Here is a 19606-nt window from a genome sequence, read left to right as displayed (position 1 = left end):
GCACAGCTCAGACACCCTGACCTTTACTCCATTCCTAGTCATCAGAGGGTTCACTTTCTACCACATTCATTTTTGCATCATTTTAGGATTTTAAAATCAAGATGTATTACTTTTATAATACTTTTATAATATAATTACTTTTATATTACTTTTATAAAAAAACAAAAAGATAGTTTTTTAAAAGTATTTTATAATTATCTTTACCTCTCTGGGATATCAGTTCTGCCCCGTCACCATCCTGATAAAGGAGGTTTATAGTATTTAAATATGTTATCTGTTATTGAGAGAGTGGAAAGGACTGCTAGGAAGATCACGGAAGAGTTCCTGTGTTAACCTGGAGTTGAAAATAATGGATCCCATTGTAACCCAGATTGTCCTTCACCCCCCAGTATATTGAATTTTAAGGGAGAAATCTGCTACTCTAAAAGGCTAGCCATTCACATTGCAAGTGAATTTCCAGGCAATGAATCTCTCACTGAGAAACATGCTCGTATGTTCACCCAGGGTGAGCCAAGTTCTGGGACAGCCTACAACCGTCTGAGCCAGATGGAATCTGAGGGAGAGGAAGCCAACTTCCCAAAGTGGGGTGCAGTGGGTGGCCCTGACCTGTGGAGGTGGTGCTGTCATGAGGTCTGAAATCAGCTCACCAATGGGAGCTCTATTTGCAATATGGGTAATGGTAAGCAAGAGGCTTTATAACCCATGAAGTGCTCTATACATTATTTATTCTGATTGCTAAATTTAGTTGGAGGCTAAGTGGATGTTTGTTTTACTCCTCCGATTTTTTTATTTACTTATTTTATAATTTAAAACATTGGGAAAAAATCGTTCTACCTATATTTCCAGGGACCCTACTAGGAGGCTGGCTGTGGACATACAGCCCCAGACCACCAAAGGCTCGCAGGGCAGTGAAGAAGGAAGACCCGGTGCCTGGAAGGCATCTGCTCTCCTTTCCCCAGCCCGATGAGGTTCCCTTTTCATAATCCTGCACCGCTCCCACCCCTCCTGCCCAGTCTCGCTCATCACCTCGTCCGAAACTGTTCAGGAGGAGTTTGGAAGCTGCAGGAAATGATGGGGAAATACGGGACTCCACGGTCAAGGGCCTGTGTGGCTTGGACAAATTACTGGACCTCTCTGAGCTTGTTTCCTGTCTGTCAAACGGGCTGTTCGGGGTGTTCAATGAGCTAAGGTGTGCGGCGGTTCCTGGCACCGTGGGATCAGCGTCGGCTTCGTTTCTTGGGTTCCAGTGCCTGGCAGGGTGCCTGCGTGGACCGAACACCCGCGCCCCCGGCAGCCGCGCTCGCGGGAAAGCGCCGGCCCAGCGGGCCTCCCGTTGGGCAGCACCTCCTTCGGGCCGTCGCTCCGAGGGCAGGCGGCCTGTCTGCGGGAAGGGCGGCCCGAGGGTGGGGGGGAGTGTGAGCGCAGGGCCCTGCGGGGCTGCCGGCCGCGGGGGAGTCGGGCGAGCGCGAACCCCGCCGAGCCCGCGACCGCGCGCCGACGCCGAACCCCAGCGCCCCGGGGGCCCCGGAGCGCGCGGAGCCGATCGCGGGGAGGGCCTCCGGGAGCGCACGGGGCCGCGGCGCCCCCGCTGGGTGGGCAGCCCCGCGGCCTGCGGCTGCGTCTGCGTCTGCGGCTGCGTCCCGCCGGAGCGCCCCGCGGGCACGGCGCCGGGAGGCGGAGTCGGGGGCTGCGCCAGGCGTTCGGCCCGCCCGCCCTCGCCCTGGGAGGCATCTGGGGGCCTGGGCCAGTCCGCTCGCGGCGAGCGTGTCCGTGAGCAGCCGCGAGCCGCCTCCGGGGCCGGCGAGGCTGGTCGCGCGGGCGGGGCCCCTGCCGCGGGGCCTTACCCCCTGGGCGGAGACGCGGCGGCGGACTGGCGCTCCCGGGCAGGGGCTGGTAAAGAAATCCTTCAGCCCGGCACCCGCGCTGCGTCCTCGGTTCTCACACACCGGCCCCAGGAACACTGCAGTACAGATTCTTAAACTTCTCTGGGTCTTGATTCCTTTTGAAAAATCTACTCAGATGCTGTGGGCCACTAGGATAATGGTTTTGTTGAGAAACAAGCACATGCATCTGCAGTTTCGTATGTCAGGGTGTCCATGGACTTCCTGAAGCCCACCTGGAGGAGCCTAGCAGGGGGCTCGAGGCATGACCCCCACGTCAGCCAGAACAGCCCCTACTTTGAACTGTTATGCATATTTCACCTTCAAGAAAGACTTCTTTGGTCCAAGGGTACTGCAGGAAAGAAGAAAAGGATGGTCTGTATATTTCTAGGTTCCAACACTCTCTTTAAGTCCTTCCTATAAACACTGGAGTGCAGAGGATTAGGAAAATGATTTTTAAAAAGCAGAGAAATAAATATGTAAGGTTTCCAAACAACAGAAGCAGTTTGCCATTACTGGAGGAATACAGCAGAGACCTGCCCACAGCGTCAACACACACATACCGCCGGCATCAAATGTAGACAACAGACCCTTTACCGAGATTGTAAGGTCTCAGGGTTTGACGACCCTGAAGCTATGGAGCAAAAGTTAAAAGTCTAAAAATGTGATTGAGATAAATTAAAATGACAAAGTTCATTTGCCTTGGAAGCAAGTACTTGAAGAAGTGCCTCAATCCGCAGGGCGATGTACCAAGCCTGGCGTCCCAGCCAAACCCATTTCTGCCATCCTCTGGGGGAGGCACCCCCGCCCGCAGTCTGGACAGCAGCAGCTGGAAGCCCCGTGGACACCCCACGCCCACCCGCACCCCCAAGTACAATCCTCCGCAGAAGCCAGCAGCTGGAAACAATTATTAGTGCTGCGGAAAGTTTTTAGGGGAAAACAACTTCCAGGAGTGAAAATATAAATTGGACTTCAAAGACCACAGAAAACATTTTCCAAGGCTAGTGGGGAGTGGGGGAGGTGGGGGGGTGTCAAAATAACAAAAATCATAGCTTTGGAACTGCAACGGATGACACTTCTAAAACACTAACACATACTAAGCACTTTATGTGTTGTCATCTGGGATCAGACTTGCCTGCATGGGACTACTGTCCCTACAGTTAACCAGTGGTGTGACATTGGCCAAGTGATATTCTTACCCACTTAGGCAGCCTTGAAAAAGGAAGGAAATTCTGATACATGCTGCAATATGGATAAATCTTGAAAACATTATGCTAAGTAAGCCAGACACAAGAGGAAAAATGTTTTATGATTCTACCTATATGAGGTCCCTAGAATAGTGAAATTCATAGAGACAGTAGAATAGTGATCACCGGCGGCTGGGAGGAGAGGGTAGTGGGGAGTTATTCAATGGGTAGCATTCCACGTTCTGGAGATGGACGGAAGTCATGGTTGTACAACAGTGTGAATACACTTAATGCGGCTGAATTGTACACCTGACAGTAGTTAAAACGGTAAAGTTTGTTACATTTCCCTGTATGGTCCCGGAAGATGACTGGTTAGCCAGAGACGGGTAAGATTCCTCAAGGGAGGAGCAACCTAAGACAGGCACAGTTGCAGGGGGGCCATCAGGTGAGAAATTGGGGATCAACAGAGGTGAGGCTTAGAATCTCACCCCCACTGTTTTGAGAGAAATCTTCTGCATCCGTGGATGTTTTGCTGCCCTTGTCCAGCTTGGATTAATACTTAGTCTATAGGCACACACCTGATCATCTACATTTGCCCTCTTACAGCACTAAACTATATTTTCTACCTTTATCTTGCATCTACCTACCACTTCAGCATTTTATTAAAAAAAATAATAAGGGAGAAATGTGGGATTCACATATAAATCAAGTATAAAAATCAAACAAATAATCATATCTGACTTGATTGTTTATAGTTCATGACGCGTGATCAAAACCGAAAGTTTCTGTGATGACTGCCCTTGCACTGTTCACCACGTAAGAACTTATTCACTACGTAAGAACTTGTTCACCGTGTAAGAACTTGTTTGTTATGCTTCAGAAGATTGGAGACTGTTGAGAATTAGGCTTGGGGTTGATTAATGATTGTGCATTGAGTCCCCTATATAGAATTTTATTGTTGTTAACAACCATTTGATCAATAAATATGAGAGATGCCCTCTCAAAAAAAAAAAAGGGTAAAGTTTGTTATGTATGTTTTACCACCCAAAAAGCTTTAAAAGTGCGTTTACCCTTTGACTCAGTTATTCCATCTTTAGGACTCTACCCTAAAATTACTGAAATATACAAAGTTGCAGTATAAGATGTTCCTTGCAGAATTGTTCTTTAAATTAAAACAAGGATTGGAAGCAACCTAAAAGTCCATCAGTAGAGGAGACAGTAAGTACAATTATGATACACCCAACTGTGACATACTGTAAAGCTATTAAGAGAAAGCTCTGTTCACCTTAATCTGGACAGCGTTCAGAGGCAAGTCTGGGAAAATATGTATAACATTATATGTGTGTATGTATATAGAAACACATCAGAAGGAGACTGGTAGGATGTGCAGCCAACTGTTAACCTATAAAAAAAAGAGAAGAAGTGAAGTGAGAGGCTGATGGAAAAAATTTCCTCATCTTTTTTGTATGTATCTATATTCTTTGACTCCTGCATGACTGTTTATTCACGTATTGCTGTTGCTCTAGTTATCTATTGTTGCATAACAAACACCTGAAAACTTAGTGGTGTAAAAAACAGCCTTTTTATTGGGGTCACGTTTTTGTTGTCAGGGTTTGAGCATGGCCCAGCAGGGACAGCTCACGTTTGCTCTGGGCCTGGAGCTTCAGCTGGCTGGCTCAGATGTGTGGAGATCCCTGGAATGGCTCGAATTGACTGGAGTTGTGTGTCTGGGGCCTCAGTACTAGCTGTCTGCAGGTCCTTCTCCCCTTGGTGTCTACTGGGACTAGAATATCCACAGTGGATTCTTCTCTCATATGTCTGGTGTCTGGGCCAGGATGGCCAGGGCAGCTGGAGATGACCGGGCCATCTCTCCTTCTCCAGGTGCATAGCTTGGACTTCCTCCTGGCATGGCAGTCTCAAGGTAATCAGACTTCTTAAACAGTGGCTGGTGTTCCCAGAGCTAGCATTCCAAGAGGCGCTGGGGGCAGCTACAAGACAGCTTACGATGTCCCAGAACATTACCAGGTGCTCTGGTCTGAATGTTTCTGTCCCCTCCAAATTCATATTTTGAAATCCTGAGGCCCAGTGTGAAGGAAATAGTGGTGGTACTAGACCTGTGGGAGTTGCTTAGGTCATGGGGGTGGAGTCCTCACAAATGGGATTAATCCTCTTATAAAAGGCTCCCCCGAGCCCCCACCCTCCTTCCACCAGGTAAGGACACAGAGGCCTGCAGTCTATGGCCTGGAAGAGGGCACTTGCCTGGCCATTCTGGCACCTTGATCGTGGACTTTCAAGCTCTAGAACTGTGAAAAATAAATTTCTTTATAAGCTACCCACGCTATGGTATTTTGTTATAGTAGTCTTAATGGGTGAACCCAGCAGGCATCAGAATTTTTTAAAGCTTCCTAGGTGATTCCAGGGTTACAATGCTGAGAACCACTGGTCTAGATTGTGAATAACTGTTGTAACCAGTCATTTCCAAAAGTGGCTCCTGAGTGCATGTCAGCCAACAGCCATTGGCAAAGCAATAGGTCGGCTGTGTGGCCCTGACCATGGAATTGCAAGAAGCTTTGAGTGATGGTGAGAGGTTGTGTCCTGCCTTTGCAGGGCTGACTCCTGTTCCCCATGGAGCCCTCCCTCCAACTCTACAGTTTAAGGCGGCTGTTGCTGTTACCAGCTCCAAGGATGAAATATCTTTATGGGCAACCTCTGCCTGTGCTGGGACCAACTCCTACCTTGTGAGTCCTTTGCTCAAGGAACTTGTGGAGCAAAGTGATTGTAGGGACAGAAAACACAGCACTCTAGGAATGACATAAATCCCACAAGCTGCCTGCTTACTTCTCAGGGGAAGCTCTACCCCATGGAGCTGCACGGTGGAACCTCAGGAAACTTGGCAAATGTTCTGGGAGAAGGAGACGGGAGCCTTTGGGAAGAATAAAGCTCAGATGAGTGGCTCATCTGTCTGCCATCAAGGTCTTACCAAAAAAAAATAGCAAGGCTCTGAGGCATGCTCCCAGCACTTCCAGGCAGGCATGATGGACCGGAAGACGCGCCTGGGCCAAGACCCCAGATCGCTGCCCCTTATGGCTGCCCCACCCTCCCCCACAGCAGAACCTTTGACTTTCTTCCTTCCCTTTCTGGAAAAGATTTCTTCTTGGGGCTGGAGTGCAAGCCCCGCTTCAGACTAACAGGCAGAGATTGCCTGGGATAACCTTGGCAATTATGCCATTATGTCTCTTTACTTGAAGATAAATATATTTTTAATGAAATAGTTCAAATACACAGAACATAAATGCCTGTGTAACCACCATTCATAATAAATGTTATGATACCTATCTGCCTGATTTTGTTATTTCTATTTTGTAATGACTAATCTCCACTGCCCACTCGTGGGCAGCCTACGTGTGGTGCTCACACGGTAACCAGATTTATCATGTGGGCTTCCAGAGCAAGTTCTCCTAGTCAACAAGATGGAAGCTACGCGAGTATTTATGGCTGCATCTCAAGTCACTGTTGGGGGCTCTCTAGCATTTGGACAACCCTTGAGAGGAGCTTCTTAGGAAGCGGGCTCCCCCCTGCCCACGGTGAACTTCATTCTCCTGGGATACAAAGCAGTGGAAGTGTGTCTAGGCAAAAAACGAGAAAAGATTTCAGAAATCAAGATGATTAGGTTTCCTGGAGGGCCCCTAGGATGGCTTTTGTACCCCCCACCCCACCACCATCATATGGTGAGCCTTGCAGGCTGAGTCACTGTGTTCTCTGATTTCTTTGATTTTAGCCTAGACAACATATTCAATACACTGTGAAAGAATCCTTGCAGATTCCGGAAAGTACAATTAAGAGAACCCTAAAGCAGCCCTTGCCGATTTTCTCTGCTTTCAAGACAAACAACTACGGTGTCTTGGAGGGGGTCTGTCTCAGCTAGAGAAAGGGGTAAGGCCTCTCCTAGGTCCTTTGGCCTCCTAGTTTTACTACCAGATTTAATAGTTAGACAGCTACTAACAATTGCTATATAAAATCCAGAGAATCGTTTTTTGTTTGTTTTCAAAACCTCTTAAGAGGGAAGAGGAAGTAAAAAAGAAAAAAAAACCCAGGGAGGCAGAATGGGAAGCAGCCCAACCTCTACTTCACTTCCCTTTCCCACAAGCACCACGGATGCTTCCAAAGACATGAAAGTTCCTGAATGGTCCGAGACTCTTCTAGATTGTGTCTTAAAACAGAGCCCCTGTTCTCCAGGGCCTCTGGGACACTTAACAAGTTTTATCAAATATACGTTTCTACAAGAAAACCTAAATGAACTTTTCAGAGCAGGAATAGAATGAAAATAGAATTAGAATACCTCATTTTCTAATCAATGCAGTGAAAAAAAATTTTAAGAGGAAAATTTTCTCAACCAGCTTGACCAGTTGGCCAACTCTTGACTCAAAGAGGAAATAAAATAAAAACTGCAATGACATACTATTTTGAAATCATCAATGAGAATATTTGATATAAAAATTATGGTATGTAGTCAAAACTGCACTTAAAGAAAAACTCATAGCCTTAAATGTGTTTATCATTATACAACAAAGACTAGAAATAAAATACACTGATTTTTTTGCAAGTTTATTTTGTATAAGCCTGTACTCAATATATTCCATTTAATCTTTATAGTACTTACGAAGTGGGCACTGTTTTTTGCGCTTTCCGTAATGGTCAGAAGTATAACTAGGCATATCCATGCAATGTTCTACATTCTTAGCTTTCCAAGGACTATTTCACATCTCTTGATTCAGTGCTACAATCATTCATGTTTAGTATGTAATGGCACTTTAAGGGGTGAAGAGATGAATAACAGATGTTCTCCTGTACAACTCCAATCATGTGTGATATCTGTGTAAGTATATTGGAAGGGCAGGGGCAGGCTCAGGACATAGTATGACTGCAACTAACCCTCCCCGCTAGGTGAACTGTGTTAAGGGCTAAAAATGAGGTCTACACAAAGCACCATGGGAGCCCAGAAGAAAGCGATCCTGACTGAGGGAGGGTAGGCATCCACTGCAGTGCCTGTCGCCACAGTTTAGGGTCTGCACCGTGAAGATCTTCATAGCCTTTGCAGAGTCTGTCCTTTGTATCAGGGCAGTGGGGATCCCTCGGGGTTCTGTGTGTGTATAAACGCTTTTATTTTTGTTGTTGCTATTTTGTTTCCCCCCCTCAGAACAGTTTTTCAGATGTGGAGCTGCTTAATCAAAAAGTAGAAACGTTTTAAGATTCTTAAAATACATTGTCAAATTGCTTTCCATACAAGGTAGCACATTCATAGGGTTTCTCCCGTGTGAGGACATAGGTGTCAATAAAGGTCTGAACGAAGGAAGCTTTTCCCTTAGCCAGGGACGCATGTGAAATTCCTGTCTTGAAGGAATCCTCTGGTGCTCAGTAAGTAATGTTGGGGGGTCCTTCCAGGTTGGAGTTCTCTGGGTTCTCTCTATAGAGGGGTGATGATAATCTTTACAAGCTTTGCTGAATCTTGGGATTTCCACATTGATTCTCTAAGAGTTTTTTAGTCTTATACAATAGAGTCACAGGGAATATTCCCCTCTAAAGTAACAAAAATGGATGCAGACATCCCAGTTTTTCTGCTTTGAAGAGGTTTCTTCATTTTCTCCCCTGATCTCAACATTTGCGAGAAGAAATGGAAATTGTATATGTCACTTCCTCCTGAGGAGGAAAAAAGAGTTGTATTAAACCAGTAATAGGATGATAGAAACTCCTAAATAAAGTCCCAAAGCTTTTTACTCCAGTTAAGGCTTTATTTGAATTTTTCTACTCTTTCTTCCCTGGAATCCAGTGAACACTCACCTATCTCAAAGTTAAATCATTGTTTCATTTCTGTGGGATCCTGAAATCCCTTCACCCATTGCTCTTGTCTGTGTGCCCCTGGGAAGCTTAGGCCAGGCTTGGGACTGGACATCCTGGCCGCTGGAAAGATAGGAAGCGTGACAGCTTGGGTCACCACCAGTTTTTCCTGAATTCAGGCTGATTTCTGGGACAGACAGCCTCTCTGTCTATTTCCTTCTCAGGATGATTTTACCTGGAGCCTCTGTCAGGCAGTTTTCCAATATTAGGGAAAAATGAGGGAAAAGGTCCTTGTGTGCCCGATTCAATACTACTGTCCTCTAGACTATAAGAGAGGAGTGAATTAATTCTGTGTTAAAGTCAACGCACCTAATCAGTTTTACATTATTTTGAGTATTTTGATAATAGAATTATTTAAGTTAGGACTAAAATGTGTCGTGAATCTTCCTAAAATTCTGACCGTATGAAAGCCGAGAAACATTCTTTTATTGAGTCCCAAGAGAAGACAGAGAGGTAAAAGTGGGGATTTCCTAACTAGTTCTGGATGAATTTCAGTTAAATAGAGATTTCAAATAAAAATTGGTATCTGAACTGAGCTAAAACCATCTTCATGTGTTTCTTTTAGCTGCAGTGTAGAAGGGGATCATCTTGAAATTAACCAAAACAACTATCTGACAGTGTCTGTTGCTGTCTAAAGACAGGCGAGTCAAAATTTCCCAGCTCAGTTTCCCACCCTGTCCTCTCATTCTTTCCCTCACTGGTAGAACTTATGGTTTGGGCCCTCTTTCTGTGTCCCTTCTTCTCCTTCCTCACCTCTGACAAAGTTTACTAGTCCACAATTAAACATGGGGTGGTAAGTAGTGATTTAAGATCCAAACAGAGTAAAATGTTGAAAAATTAACATTACCAGACAATATTAGTAAGTTATTTTGGTTAATGTTAACCCAAAGGAAAATGTAAATTCTAGAACAGTTTACCAAGATATAGGAAGTGAAGCAAAATGCCTTATTTTATATTTTCATGGAGAAAAGGCAATGTATTTCAGATCAGTAAAAATAAAATCATTTCAAATGAAATGCCATTTAAAGTCACTATTTTGTTTCTAATTGGCTTTGAAAGCTAAGAGTAGGATCAAAGGGTAACATGGGACAGGTAACAGCAAACCCAAGGCCATGGGTTCCATGAAAGCGGTAGTCAAGTAACGTGGTAGAAACCAAAGCTGGGGAGAGTAGCAAAGAGTGTGAAAACCAGGCAGACACCTTCCCCCACCTTGAGTGCCAGCGAATCCGTAAGACCTAGGTTAGGATGAAAGCAGCTCTAGACAAATAATCTAGTACCCATTGGGAACCAAGACCAGGAGTAAGGAGTTTCTTTATCTGAGTTTCAAATGGGTTGTTCTCTGTAATATCAGGGAGCTTCTTACAGCTGGGGACAAGAAAATGTAAGAGAGTAGAATCAGCAGTGGTTACAAGAGAGTGCACTTACTTCCCTTAACTTACTTTTCACTAAAGACCTAAAGTAGTGGTTCTTAATCATTTTGGTGGTTTTGAGAACTTGATGAAAGTTATGGATGCACTTCCTAGAAAGTACATTACACATGCAATTTTGCATACGATATCAAAAGGTTTACAGAATTTCCAAACCCATCCATGCAACCATCTGGAACCGTGCTGATCAATATAGTAGCCACTAGATAGCACTTAGCAACACTAGCTCCATTTTAAGTACTCAGTAACCACCACTGCAGTAATCTGTTGTGCAGTGCTAATCTAGAATTCCATGGACCTTAGGTTAGGAAGTCCTGCTTCAAATGAACCCCTACAGATCTGCTGGCCTGTAACTCCATTCTAGTCAAATACCAGCTGTTTTCTCTGTCTGAATATACATAGGCCTCAAAGATGGAAAAATATCGACAATAATTTTGAGTAACTCTGCAAGTCCATCTAACGCTAAGTACCCATTAATAATCTAAAATCAAAGGGATCTTAGATAGCAGATGATTCATCCTTTATTCGTACCATCTCAAGATTTGTGAAGTTTTGCAAACATTCCCATGCCCCACATCCTGCAATAATAATCCATGTGGCTTTTCTACGAGGTAGGGTAAGCCTGTAGGAATTTGCTGTGCATTAGTAACAGCTAGTATTTATTGAGTCTGTACTAAATGCCAGGTAAGCATCCTACATGTTAGCTCATTTTAATCCTTACCTAATGTTATTAAGGTGGGTATAGTTTTATCCCTTCAAAATAGATAAGAACTGAAGTTTGGGGCTTAGTGAGAATGAATAACTTGACTGAGATGACACAGTAAATGCCAGAGATGTGGTTATTAGGTTAGAATCTATAGTCTCCTGAAACATGAATATCAAAACAAGAAAACGGTCTTGAAGGACTCTGAGCTAAGTTACATGTCTAAACAAGGCTTTCAGAAAAGGACCTATACTTGCCTGTGTGCTAGGAGGCCTCTGGGTCTGCATTTGCTACAACCACTTGGGCACCTTTCCCTGGAGTGTTAACAAGAAAAAAAAAAGCTCAGGACTCCTAACAACCAGTTATCCAAAATCGACTCTCTTAGTCCCCACATCACCCTTTACATCAGAGCAGCCTGAAGTTAATGACAGAATAGCTGTGTGACCTTGGGCAAGCCACTTCAGACACTAGGTGCTGCCAAAAGGGCGGGCAGCGTCTCCTTCCTGCAATGTCGTGTGTCGTGAAGTTCCAGTGGCAGGTAAGCAGGCTCAAAAAACGGTTACTAGTTGTAAAGATTCACTTCCACGATACTTCTATCTCTGGGCCCGAGGCCTGACGTGGCTGAAGGGAAGGAAGAGGGCCGTGGGCACCCGCCGCCAAGCTGGGCAGCCCTCCCTTCTCCTGCACAAAGCCCTCGACTGCAGGCTATACTTCTCCGGGTTTCCTTCCACTCGCTCCTACGACGGAAGTTCACCGCTTTCTTCCCTCGTCCTAAGACCTCGGAGGGAGTTGAATAACGATCCTGCCCTCGCAGCACTGGGCAATAAACGGCTCGTCCCGAACACGTTTAAAATCGGTTTAAAATCAGAACCGGTGGCACAGGCAGAGTTCTCAGCGGGTCTCAGGGACGCTCAGCCTCCCCAAGCAGAACCTTGGCCCGAAGAGGGGCAGCCGCCGGCAAGTGCAGGCGCAGGCGCAGGCCTGGAGCTGGGGGTAGGGGCACGGACTACATCTCCCAGGAGGCTTCGCGACAACGGCCGGTCTGGCCGCGCGCTTGCCGGCTTCGGCGAGGCGCGGAGCGGCGGCTGAGTGAACCCCCTGCTCACGTGCCTCCAAGGCCGCCCGGGTGGACTGGGCTATCCTCTGCAGCCCCGAGTAACTGAAGGGGGATGGGGGCAGCCTTTAAATCCGTCATGACCAGGACAATGATTCTCAAACTTTGTGGGGAAAGAATTTCTCGGGGGAGCTTGTTAACAACTCGGGTTTTCATGCCGCACACCGACACTTTGACCAACTGCATCTAGCGTGCCGTGGTGGTTTATACTCAAGTAAGCTTTTCGAGGTATTCTGACCCGGTAGCTCGTCGGTTACATCCGCCTTGAGTTTATTTCCCACTAACCAATCCCGTGACTCCGTCAAAGCTCTCAACCACCCCACCGACCTCTGACGTTAGAGGGCTCGCCCGGTAACCCCGCCTCTCGTCTTCAATTGGCCCCCCGCTCGTCCCACCCCTTCAGGCAAATCTTCCCTTCTGGTTGGTCGGCGGTGTGCGTGTGGTGAGACCTGACCCAATGGGAGTTAAAGTTCGCGGAACGAGACCCGGAAGTTCGTTTCGAGCAGGCGCGGTTGGCTGTGGACGCCTAACGCGTGCTGTGAATTCCGGCGTCGGGGTGGAGCTGTGAGTCCTGCGTGGGTCCGGGAGCCGAGGAAGGTTCGGCTCTCAGGTGCTGCCCGCGGGGAGGTCCTGGTGGCGGAGGGCCACGCGGCCCACCCTGCGGCGCCCGACCGCGACTGAGGTCAAGGTGCCGGAGCCTGCTTCGCCCAGGCAGGAGCTGGGTTCTTCAGCCGAGACTTGGAGCCTCGGGACTTCTGCACCTGCAGACGTCGGGAGTCCTTGCGCGGTGCCCGGGGCGTCTTATTAGGCGGAGACAGCTAGTTTCCTGGCCAAGGCGCTCCGGGCGCCTGACGATGGCGTCGGGCCTGGGCTCCCAAGACAGGGAAGGGCTCCTGATAGTGAAGCTGGAAGAGGACTGTGCCTGGAGCCAGGAGCTGCCCCCGCCAGACCCAGGGCCCAGTCCGGAGGTCTCCCACTTGCGCTTCAGACGGTTCCGCTTCCAAGAGGCCGCTGGGCCCCGGGAAGCCCTCAGCCGGCTCCAGGAGCTTTGCCACGGGTGGCTGCGGCCTGAGATGCGCACCAAGGAGCAGATTCTGGAGCTGCTAGTGTTGGAGCAGTTCCTGACTATCCTGCCGCAGGAAATCCAGAGCAGAGTGCAGGAGCTGCATCCAGAGAGTGGCGAGGAAGCGGTGACCCTTGTGGAGGATATGCAGAGAGAGCTTGGAAGACTGAGGCAACAGGTGAGATGAAGAGCTGTTTCATCTGCGGTTTGTTCGGCCCCGAGAACTGGCACATTGCGCCGGCCCTCTTCCCTGTACGAACTTACTTTGGTTGCCCTGAGTAGACCTGATCTGGGCAGGAGAACGTTTTATGGTTTAGTCAGGATCATTCAAATGGACGGAGGAGCAGTGAAGCGTGCCGTTTTCACTTGGAGGCAGTGTGTCTGCATGAGTATTCGGTCTCTACTAACTTTTTTATTTGAGGTATGTTAGTTAACCTCTTTGGCGTCAGATTTGTCACTGGTAATATGAGAGTGACAAAATGCCTTTCTAGGGTTGCTTTGAGGGCTACAGGAAGAGCAGCATGTAGTTTTGATCACACTACTGGCTTATAGTTAGTGCTTAATAGCTGTTAGCTGTTGTTACCTTAGGGTCAGCAGACTGGTCACCTCTGCACAGGTGGGTCCCTGTTTATACTAAACAGGAAAACAGTTTGTCACTGAGGCTCTGAAGACACCTTGCCCCCAAGGCCACCCAAGTTTAACTTGTCCAGTGGTGAGGAATAGAAGCATCTAGAAAAGGGGGGGGAAATAAGAGGGAGTGAGGTGTGTCAGAAGAATTGTGGGGAAGGTGTGCACTGGGAGCAGACTAATCCCACCCCCCACTAACACACCCAGTACCGGTTTTCTCCTCTGTAGGTGGGAAAAGCCTAGAGTGTACACCGTTCTTCTCTCTTGCTGGGTCCAAAGGGCTCGCCGAGGTTCTGTTGAAGGCATGCCCTCAGAATTCTGTACTCATTTCCTGTCCTGTTGGGCCCTGTTGTGATGATGAGTGATGTGAGTTGGTTCCCAGGTCACAAACCATGGGCGGGGAACAGAAGTGCTTTTGGAGCCTTTGCCTCTGGAAACAACACGAGAGTCACCGAGCTTCAAGCTGGAGCCTATGGAGACTGAGCGAAGCCCTGGCCCCAGGCTGCAGGAGCTGCTAGGCCCCAGCCCCAAAAGGGATCCCCAGGCTGTAAAGGAGAGGGGTGAGGAACAGTTATCTGGGCAGGTGGGAGGGGAGAGGGGCTGCGGGTACCCTGCCGTTAGCACGGTGGAGCTCTGTTGCCAAGGTGAGGGAATGTCTGACCTCTGGGTTCCCAGATGTGGAGTGACAGACCTAGAAGTGATTTGGGTGCTTCAGAGAGTGGGAGGAGGGAGGGGGAACCCTCGTGTAGCCCTTTTCTATGGAGAACAGAGACGGTTAGAGCTAGCTGTGAGGGCTGGGCTCTGCAGGCCAGCAAGGGCGGACTGCTGGCGTTTACCTGCACCCCTGTCATTTTGGCTCTCACTTTAGTATGCCTCTGTTGCCCTCTCTGTTCAGTGTTCAGTCCTCAGAGCAGAGGCTGGGTGCTGGGGAATGGATACTGGGTTGTTACAATCCTTTTGCCAGGAATTAGGAGTGTCATTCTCATCATGATTTCTGTCACCTTCAGCAGTATCTGCTCCCTGGCTTTCTCTCTTTGCTGCGGAAGGGAACACGGAAGACAAAGAAATGACTGGGCCCCAGGTGATGTGGACGTTCCCATTGTCTTTCCCTCCCCACCCCCTCCCCCAGTTGCTCTTGTGGGGGTGGGGGCCTTCTGCTGCTTGGACAGGATTGGTTCTCTTTCTCCGCCTTCTTTATTTGTCTTCTCTACCCCTCACTTGTAGGCCTAGCACCCTTCCTCCCCATGAAATGTATCCTTGGCAGCCCCTGGTTTAGTCCATTTAATCCATGACTCTGGTTGAATTGTTCTTGGTGCCTCAGGGCTAAAGGAGATCTTGTGCTGTTTCAGTTGCCTGAGAGCTTAGAGGACGTGGCTGTGTACATCTCCCAGGAAGCGTGGGGACATCAGGATGCTAGTAGGAGGGCCCTCTCCAGGGACACGGTGCAGGAGAGTTATGAGAATGTGGACTCACTGGGTAAGGACTTCTTTTCCAGAGATGAAGACTGAGCCATTTCTAACCAGGGTCCTGTCCTTAACCACTTACCTCCTGGCTATAAGCCTGGAGTTTTGCCAAAAGACCTTAGTGCCCAGGGCAGAACAAATCAAACCTGGCAACTCCTACCCCACATCGCATACACGTATCCCAGGATGCTGTGGGGCTCTTAGTTCTTGATGTCTTGCAGTTTTGAGATGCCTCTTCTTCTGACCTCACTTATGTTTTCTCTGCTCCATTAGGGTTTCTAGACCCAGGGGCACTAATATCAATGTTTTAGCTTAGCAGCTATCACAGCCCTTAAAAATTCAGGAATGGGGGTAAAAGGCCTTGTAGAAATTTGGAAATGATATATATACCCAAAACAGGAGCTAAATAAAATAGGTGTAAGTTAAGATGCATGTATGTGTTGAACTATCTTGCAGAGATTAAAAATAAGGCCTATGAAATAGGACAAAAAACTTGATGATTGGATTTAGGTGGAGAATGTATAGGTGTTACATGGTTCCTTCATCTTCTCTATTTATGAAAATTCTCAAAAGTTGGAGGAAGCCTTAAACAAAACAGGGCTGTGTGCGTGATGATGGTAGCTGTGTTGACACATGGTGGACAAGAGTCACACTGCACTTGTTTTCATAAGAGGAGCACGGCTGTCAGTTCACTTGTACTAATTCTGCAAAGAGGTTTGTTCCCTTCATTGAGTCTTCTCCAGGTTCCCCATTGCTGGGCTGTGGCATGGTGCCCTAAGTTGAGTACAGCACTTCCAGTGAGTGTGAAATACGCAGAGAAGTTCAGATCACAGGTGTTTGGAACTGAACGGTTTAAAGTCCGTGTTTGCTAGAGCTGGAGTGAGGTCTTTGTTTTTGTTTTTAGCATAGCGTGGGAATGGCACTTAGGGGTTCCAACCTCAGGGTTCCCTCAGATCCCCAGGCCCTTTTCTAATTGTCTGTTGTATTATATTTTCTCCTTCTGGAGTTGTCCAGTCAAACTTCATTCTATTTTAAACTTATCTGTGAGAGTCAAGGTTCTCTTACAGTATTAAAGTGATTCCTTGAGGAACTGACCACCTGGACCATGTTCCTTTGTTGGGTAATTACAGAAGTATATTCTCCTTGCAGAAAATCCCAAGCACTACAGAAGTGTAAGAACAAATCCTTAGTCTCTTGCCCCTATTTCTTCTTTAGAGGTAACCACTGCGGACAGTTTCGTGTATATTTCAAGTACTTGCTGTCAGACTTAGTCTGCCGTCTGTGGGTGTGTTCACCGATGGCAGGGAACAAGACTGCCTGCCTGCCTGGTGGAGGAAAGTGGTAACGTGTTCACCTTTCCTTCACTGTGTGCAGCATCTCAGGCTCCCGGTCAGGAGGCCCTGAGCACCCAGGCGGAGCAAGGAAGACAGCCATGGGATCCCAGCCTGCAGACCCGCAGGGAGCGCCTGAGTTCCAGAAACCCAGCGCTAGGTAAGGAAAGAAGATGCGTAGCCAGTCCAGCTGGCTTCCCACTGTCGGAGGGAGGCATTTGAGAGCGAGGGTATAGGGCTGGCCCATCCCCGCCGCCAGGGAGGCCCACTGCTCCCTGTGTCCCCACTACCCACTCTGTCCCTGTCCCAGTGAGGCAGGCAAGGCAGCCAGGCTGCGCAGTGTAAGGAGGCATTCACCCCCGGGCTCACTTGTTCACCCTGGCCTGCTCCAGCCCCCCCGTTTCCAAAGGGCAGGAGCCAGAGGCTTGGCTGGAGAGGGAGGTGGTGGCGCCTACATGGGAATTCAAGACCGATCAGAGCTCTGATTCCTGAGTGATGAACCTGCCCCTTAGCGCCTCTGAAGTGCTTTACCTGTATGAGGAAGATGGGAAACCGGGGTAAAACCTATCCTTCTGGACTTCCGGCCTAAAGGCAGTAGCAGACCTGTGTGAGTTCCTTTTCTCTGGTGTAGAAATAATGTAGGGATTTGCTTTCTCTCACTCTACCAGGGGAAGAGAAATTTGAGAGCCGAGAAAACAGTGCTCAGTCCCTTTCCCCCGAGAGTGTCCACCCTCAGGTGCTGCTGCCTGGCCAAGCCAGAGGGGAGGTGCCCTGGAGTCCTGAGCAGGGAAGGCCTCGGGACAGGGCAGAAGGGCGGTGGGAGCCTCCCCCAGAGGAAGGGATGGAGCAGTCCTTAGTGGGGGCCACAAGTTGCAGAGAACTCGCACAACCAAAGGAACTGCAGATGAAGAAGCTCCACTTGTGTCCTTTGTGTGGCAAAAATTTCTCTAACAACTCAAACCTAATTAGGCACCAGAGAATACATGCAGCAGAAAGACTGTGTGTGGGTGTGAAGTGCAGTGAACTCTTTGGTGGGAACCCGCACTTTTTATCACTACACAGAGCACACTTGGGAGAGGAGGCCCACAAGTGCCTCGAATGTGGAAAAAGCTTCAGTCAGAACACCCACCTGACTCGCCATCAGCGCACCCACACGGGCGAGAAGCCCTATCAGTGCAGCGTATGTGGAAAAAGCTTCTCCTGCAACTCCAACCTCCACAGGCACCAGAGAACACACACAGGTGAGAAGCCCTACAAGTGCCCGGAGTGTGGGGAAATCTTCGCCCACAGCTCCAATCTCCTCCGGCACCAGAGAATTCACACGGGCGAGAGGCCTTACAAGTGTGCCGAATGTGGGAAGAGTTTCTCTCGCAGTTCACACCTTGTCATACACGAAAGAACTCACGAGAAAGAGAGGCTTTACCCCTTCTCTCAGTGTGGGGAAACAGGGAGCGATAGCACCCTCTTTCTTACAAACCATGGAACCCACAAGGCAGAGAAGAAGCTCTTTGAATGTTTGACTTGTGGGAAAAGCTTCCGGCAGGGCATGCACCTCACCAGACATCAGAGAACGCACACGGGAGAGAAGCCGTACAAGTGCACCCTTTGCGGGGAGAACTTCTCTCATAGATCCAACTTAATCAGGCACCAGAGAATTCACACGGGAGAGAAACCCTATACCTGTCATGAGTGTGGGGACAGTTTCTCTCACAGCTCCAATCGGATCCGTCATCTGAGAACCCACACGGGAGAGAGACCTTATAAGTGCTCTGAATGCGGAGAAAGCTTTTCCCGAAGTTCACGCCTTACGAGTCATCAGAGAACTCACACCGGCTAGAAACTGTGGGTGTGGGTTTTTTCCTTGGTTTTGTTTTTTGCCCAGATAAAATGGCATATTCAGAGGTTTCTGTTAAGAGCTGGTATTCCGTCTGGTTGACTGAGTGTTTGGGTTTTTAAGGTAATCACTTGAAGAGGAACCGGGGAGAGTCTGTGAGGGAGGTACAGACGCAGCAGAGAATTAGCACAGGACTGAAAAGGACTTCTGCCTCAGCCCCAGAGGACGGCCAGTCCTTGAGGTGACTTGCTCAGCACGGAGTGCTCTGTGACGTCCGTCCTGTCCCTGGGCACACCTGCCCCCTCTGGGTGTTTAGCCAGGTTGTGATTTGGGTGCCTTACTGGGTCCAGAATCTGTCCCAACAACTGTGGGAATCCATGTGACCTTCCATTGCTGCTTCCTCACTTGGCACGTTCAGCAGGAGCACTGGGGCTCCTGAGGCCCTTGAGGCCAGAGAAGAGGGGCTGGGTCTCCAGAGAAACCAGCTGGAGGCAACCCAAGACTGGTGCTACGCTGCGGCTCTCCTGAAGGCCCTGCTGGGACACCCACGGGCAGTCCAGGGCAGCCACCGCAGCACCTCTGGGTGGCCTGATGGGGCCCATTGGCAGGCCATGCATGTAAATGTCACCTCAGACAGAAAGGAACCAGAGACCTAAGGGAAGCACTAGGGTGGAATTTTCAGGTCAGCCCAGGAATTGGCAAGGGAAACTGGAGTCTGAATTACTTTACCTTTGCAGAGGTCGAGACTTCCCCACCCCGTCAGAGCTTCAGAGCGATCAGAGGGTTTCAGGAAAGATGGTTCCCTGGGAGAAAGTAGGGGTCATGCCCTTTCCTGTTGAAAGTACGTTTGGATGGTAATAAATATCTTCAGGAAGCATGAGGGTGTGTGACTCTTCACTGAGGGCCTTTGTTTGGCCTCCAGTGTTGCTGTGTCTCCTGTCTGCTTTGGTTAGATGCCTGCTATCCCTCCGTGTCCTTACCGGTGGGTAGGTAAAGTTCCAGGAAAGGTGGCAGCAGACAGGCCGAGGTAGGCGTGCCCCAGCTGCCACGTGGCAAGAGGGCCAAAGCCCCATGGCCGCCTG

At 48.7% G+C, this 19606-nt stretch overlaps 1 protein-coding gene across 2 annotated transcripts; it reads left to right on the top strand.

Annotated features, from left to right (window-relative positions):
• Positions 1–12758: 12758 nt before the first annotated feature.
• On the top strand, positions 12759–19404 carry ZNF263 (zinc finger protein 263). 2 transcript variants are annotated; one of them, XM_017641863.3, is made up of 6 exons: positions 12759–13447; positions 14279–14456; positions 14904–14977; positions 15246–15372; positions 16734–16850; positions 17359–19404. In XM_017641863.3, the coding sequence occupies exons 1-6, from the start codon at positions 13061–13063 to the stop codon at positions 18525–18527; spliced, it is 2052 nt and encodes a 683-aa protein (XP_017497352.3). In that variant the 5' UTR covers positions 12759–13060; the 3' UTR covers positions 18528–19404. The 2 variants fall into 2 exon arrangements, with proteins under 2 accessions (XP_017497352.3, XP_017497351.3); XM_017641862.3 differs by having other exon boundaries at positions 12924–13447; positions 14907–14977.
• The last annotated feature ends 202 nt before the right edge of the window (positions 19405–19606 follow it).

Source organism: Manis javanica, chromosome 10, assembly GCF_040802235.1.
Source record: "Manis javanica isolate MJ-LG chromosome 10, MJ_LKY, whole genome shotgun sequence".
NCBI lineage: Eukaryota > Metazoa > Chordata > Mammalia > Pholidota > Manidae > Manis > Manis javanica.
The sequence above is the reverse complement of the archived record's forward strand: the minus strand, read 5'-3'. Positions and strand labels throughout refer to the sequence as shown.

Bases quoted from the DNA above. Each gene is read 5' to 3' on its own strand.
- ZNF263 (XM_017641863.3), top strand. From the start codon at position 13,061: ATGGCGTCGGGCCTGGGCTCCCAAGACAGGGAAGGGCTCCTGATAGTG. The intron at 14,457-14,903 runs GTGAGGAACAGT...TGTCACCTTCAG, and splicing joins CCAGGCTGTAAAGGAGAGGG to CAGTATCTGCTCCCTGGCTT. The intron at 14,978-15,245 runs GTGATGTGGACG...GTGCTGTTTCAG, and splicing joins AAGAAATGACTGGGCCCCAG to TTGCCTGAGAGCTTAGAGGA.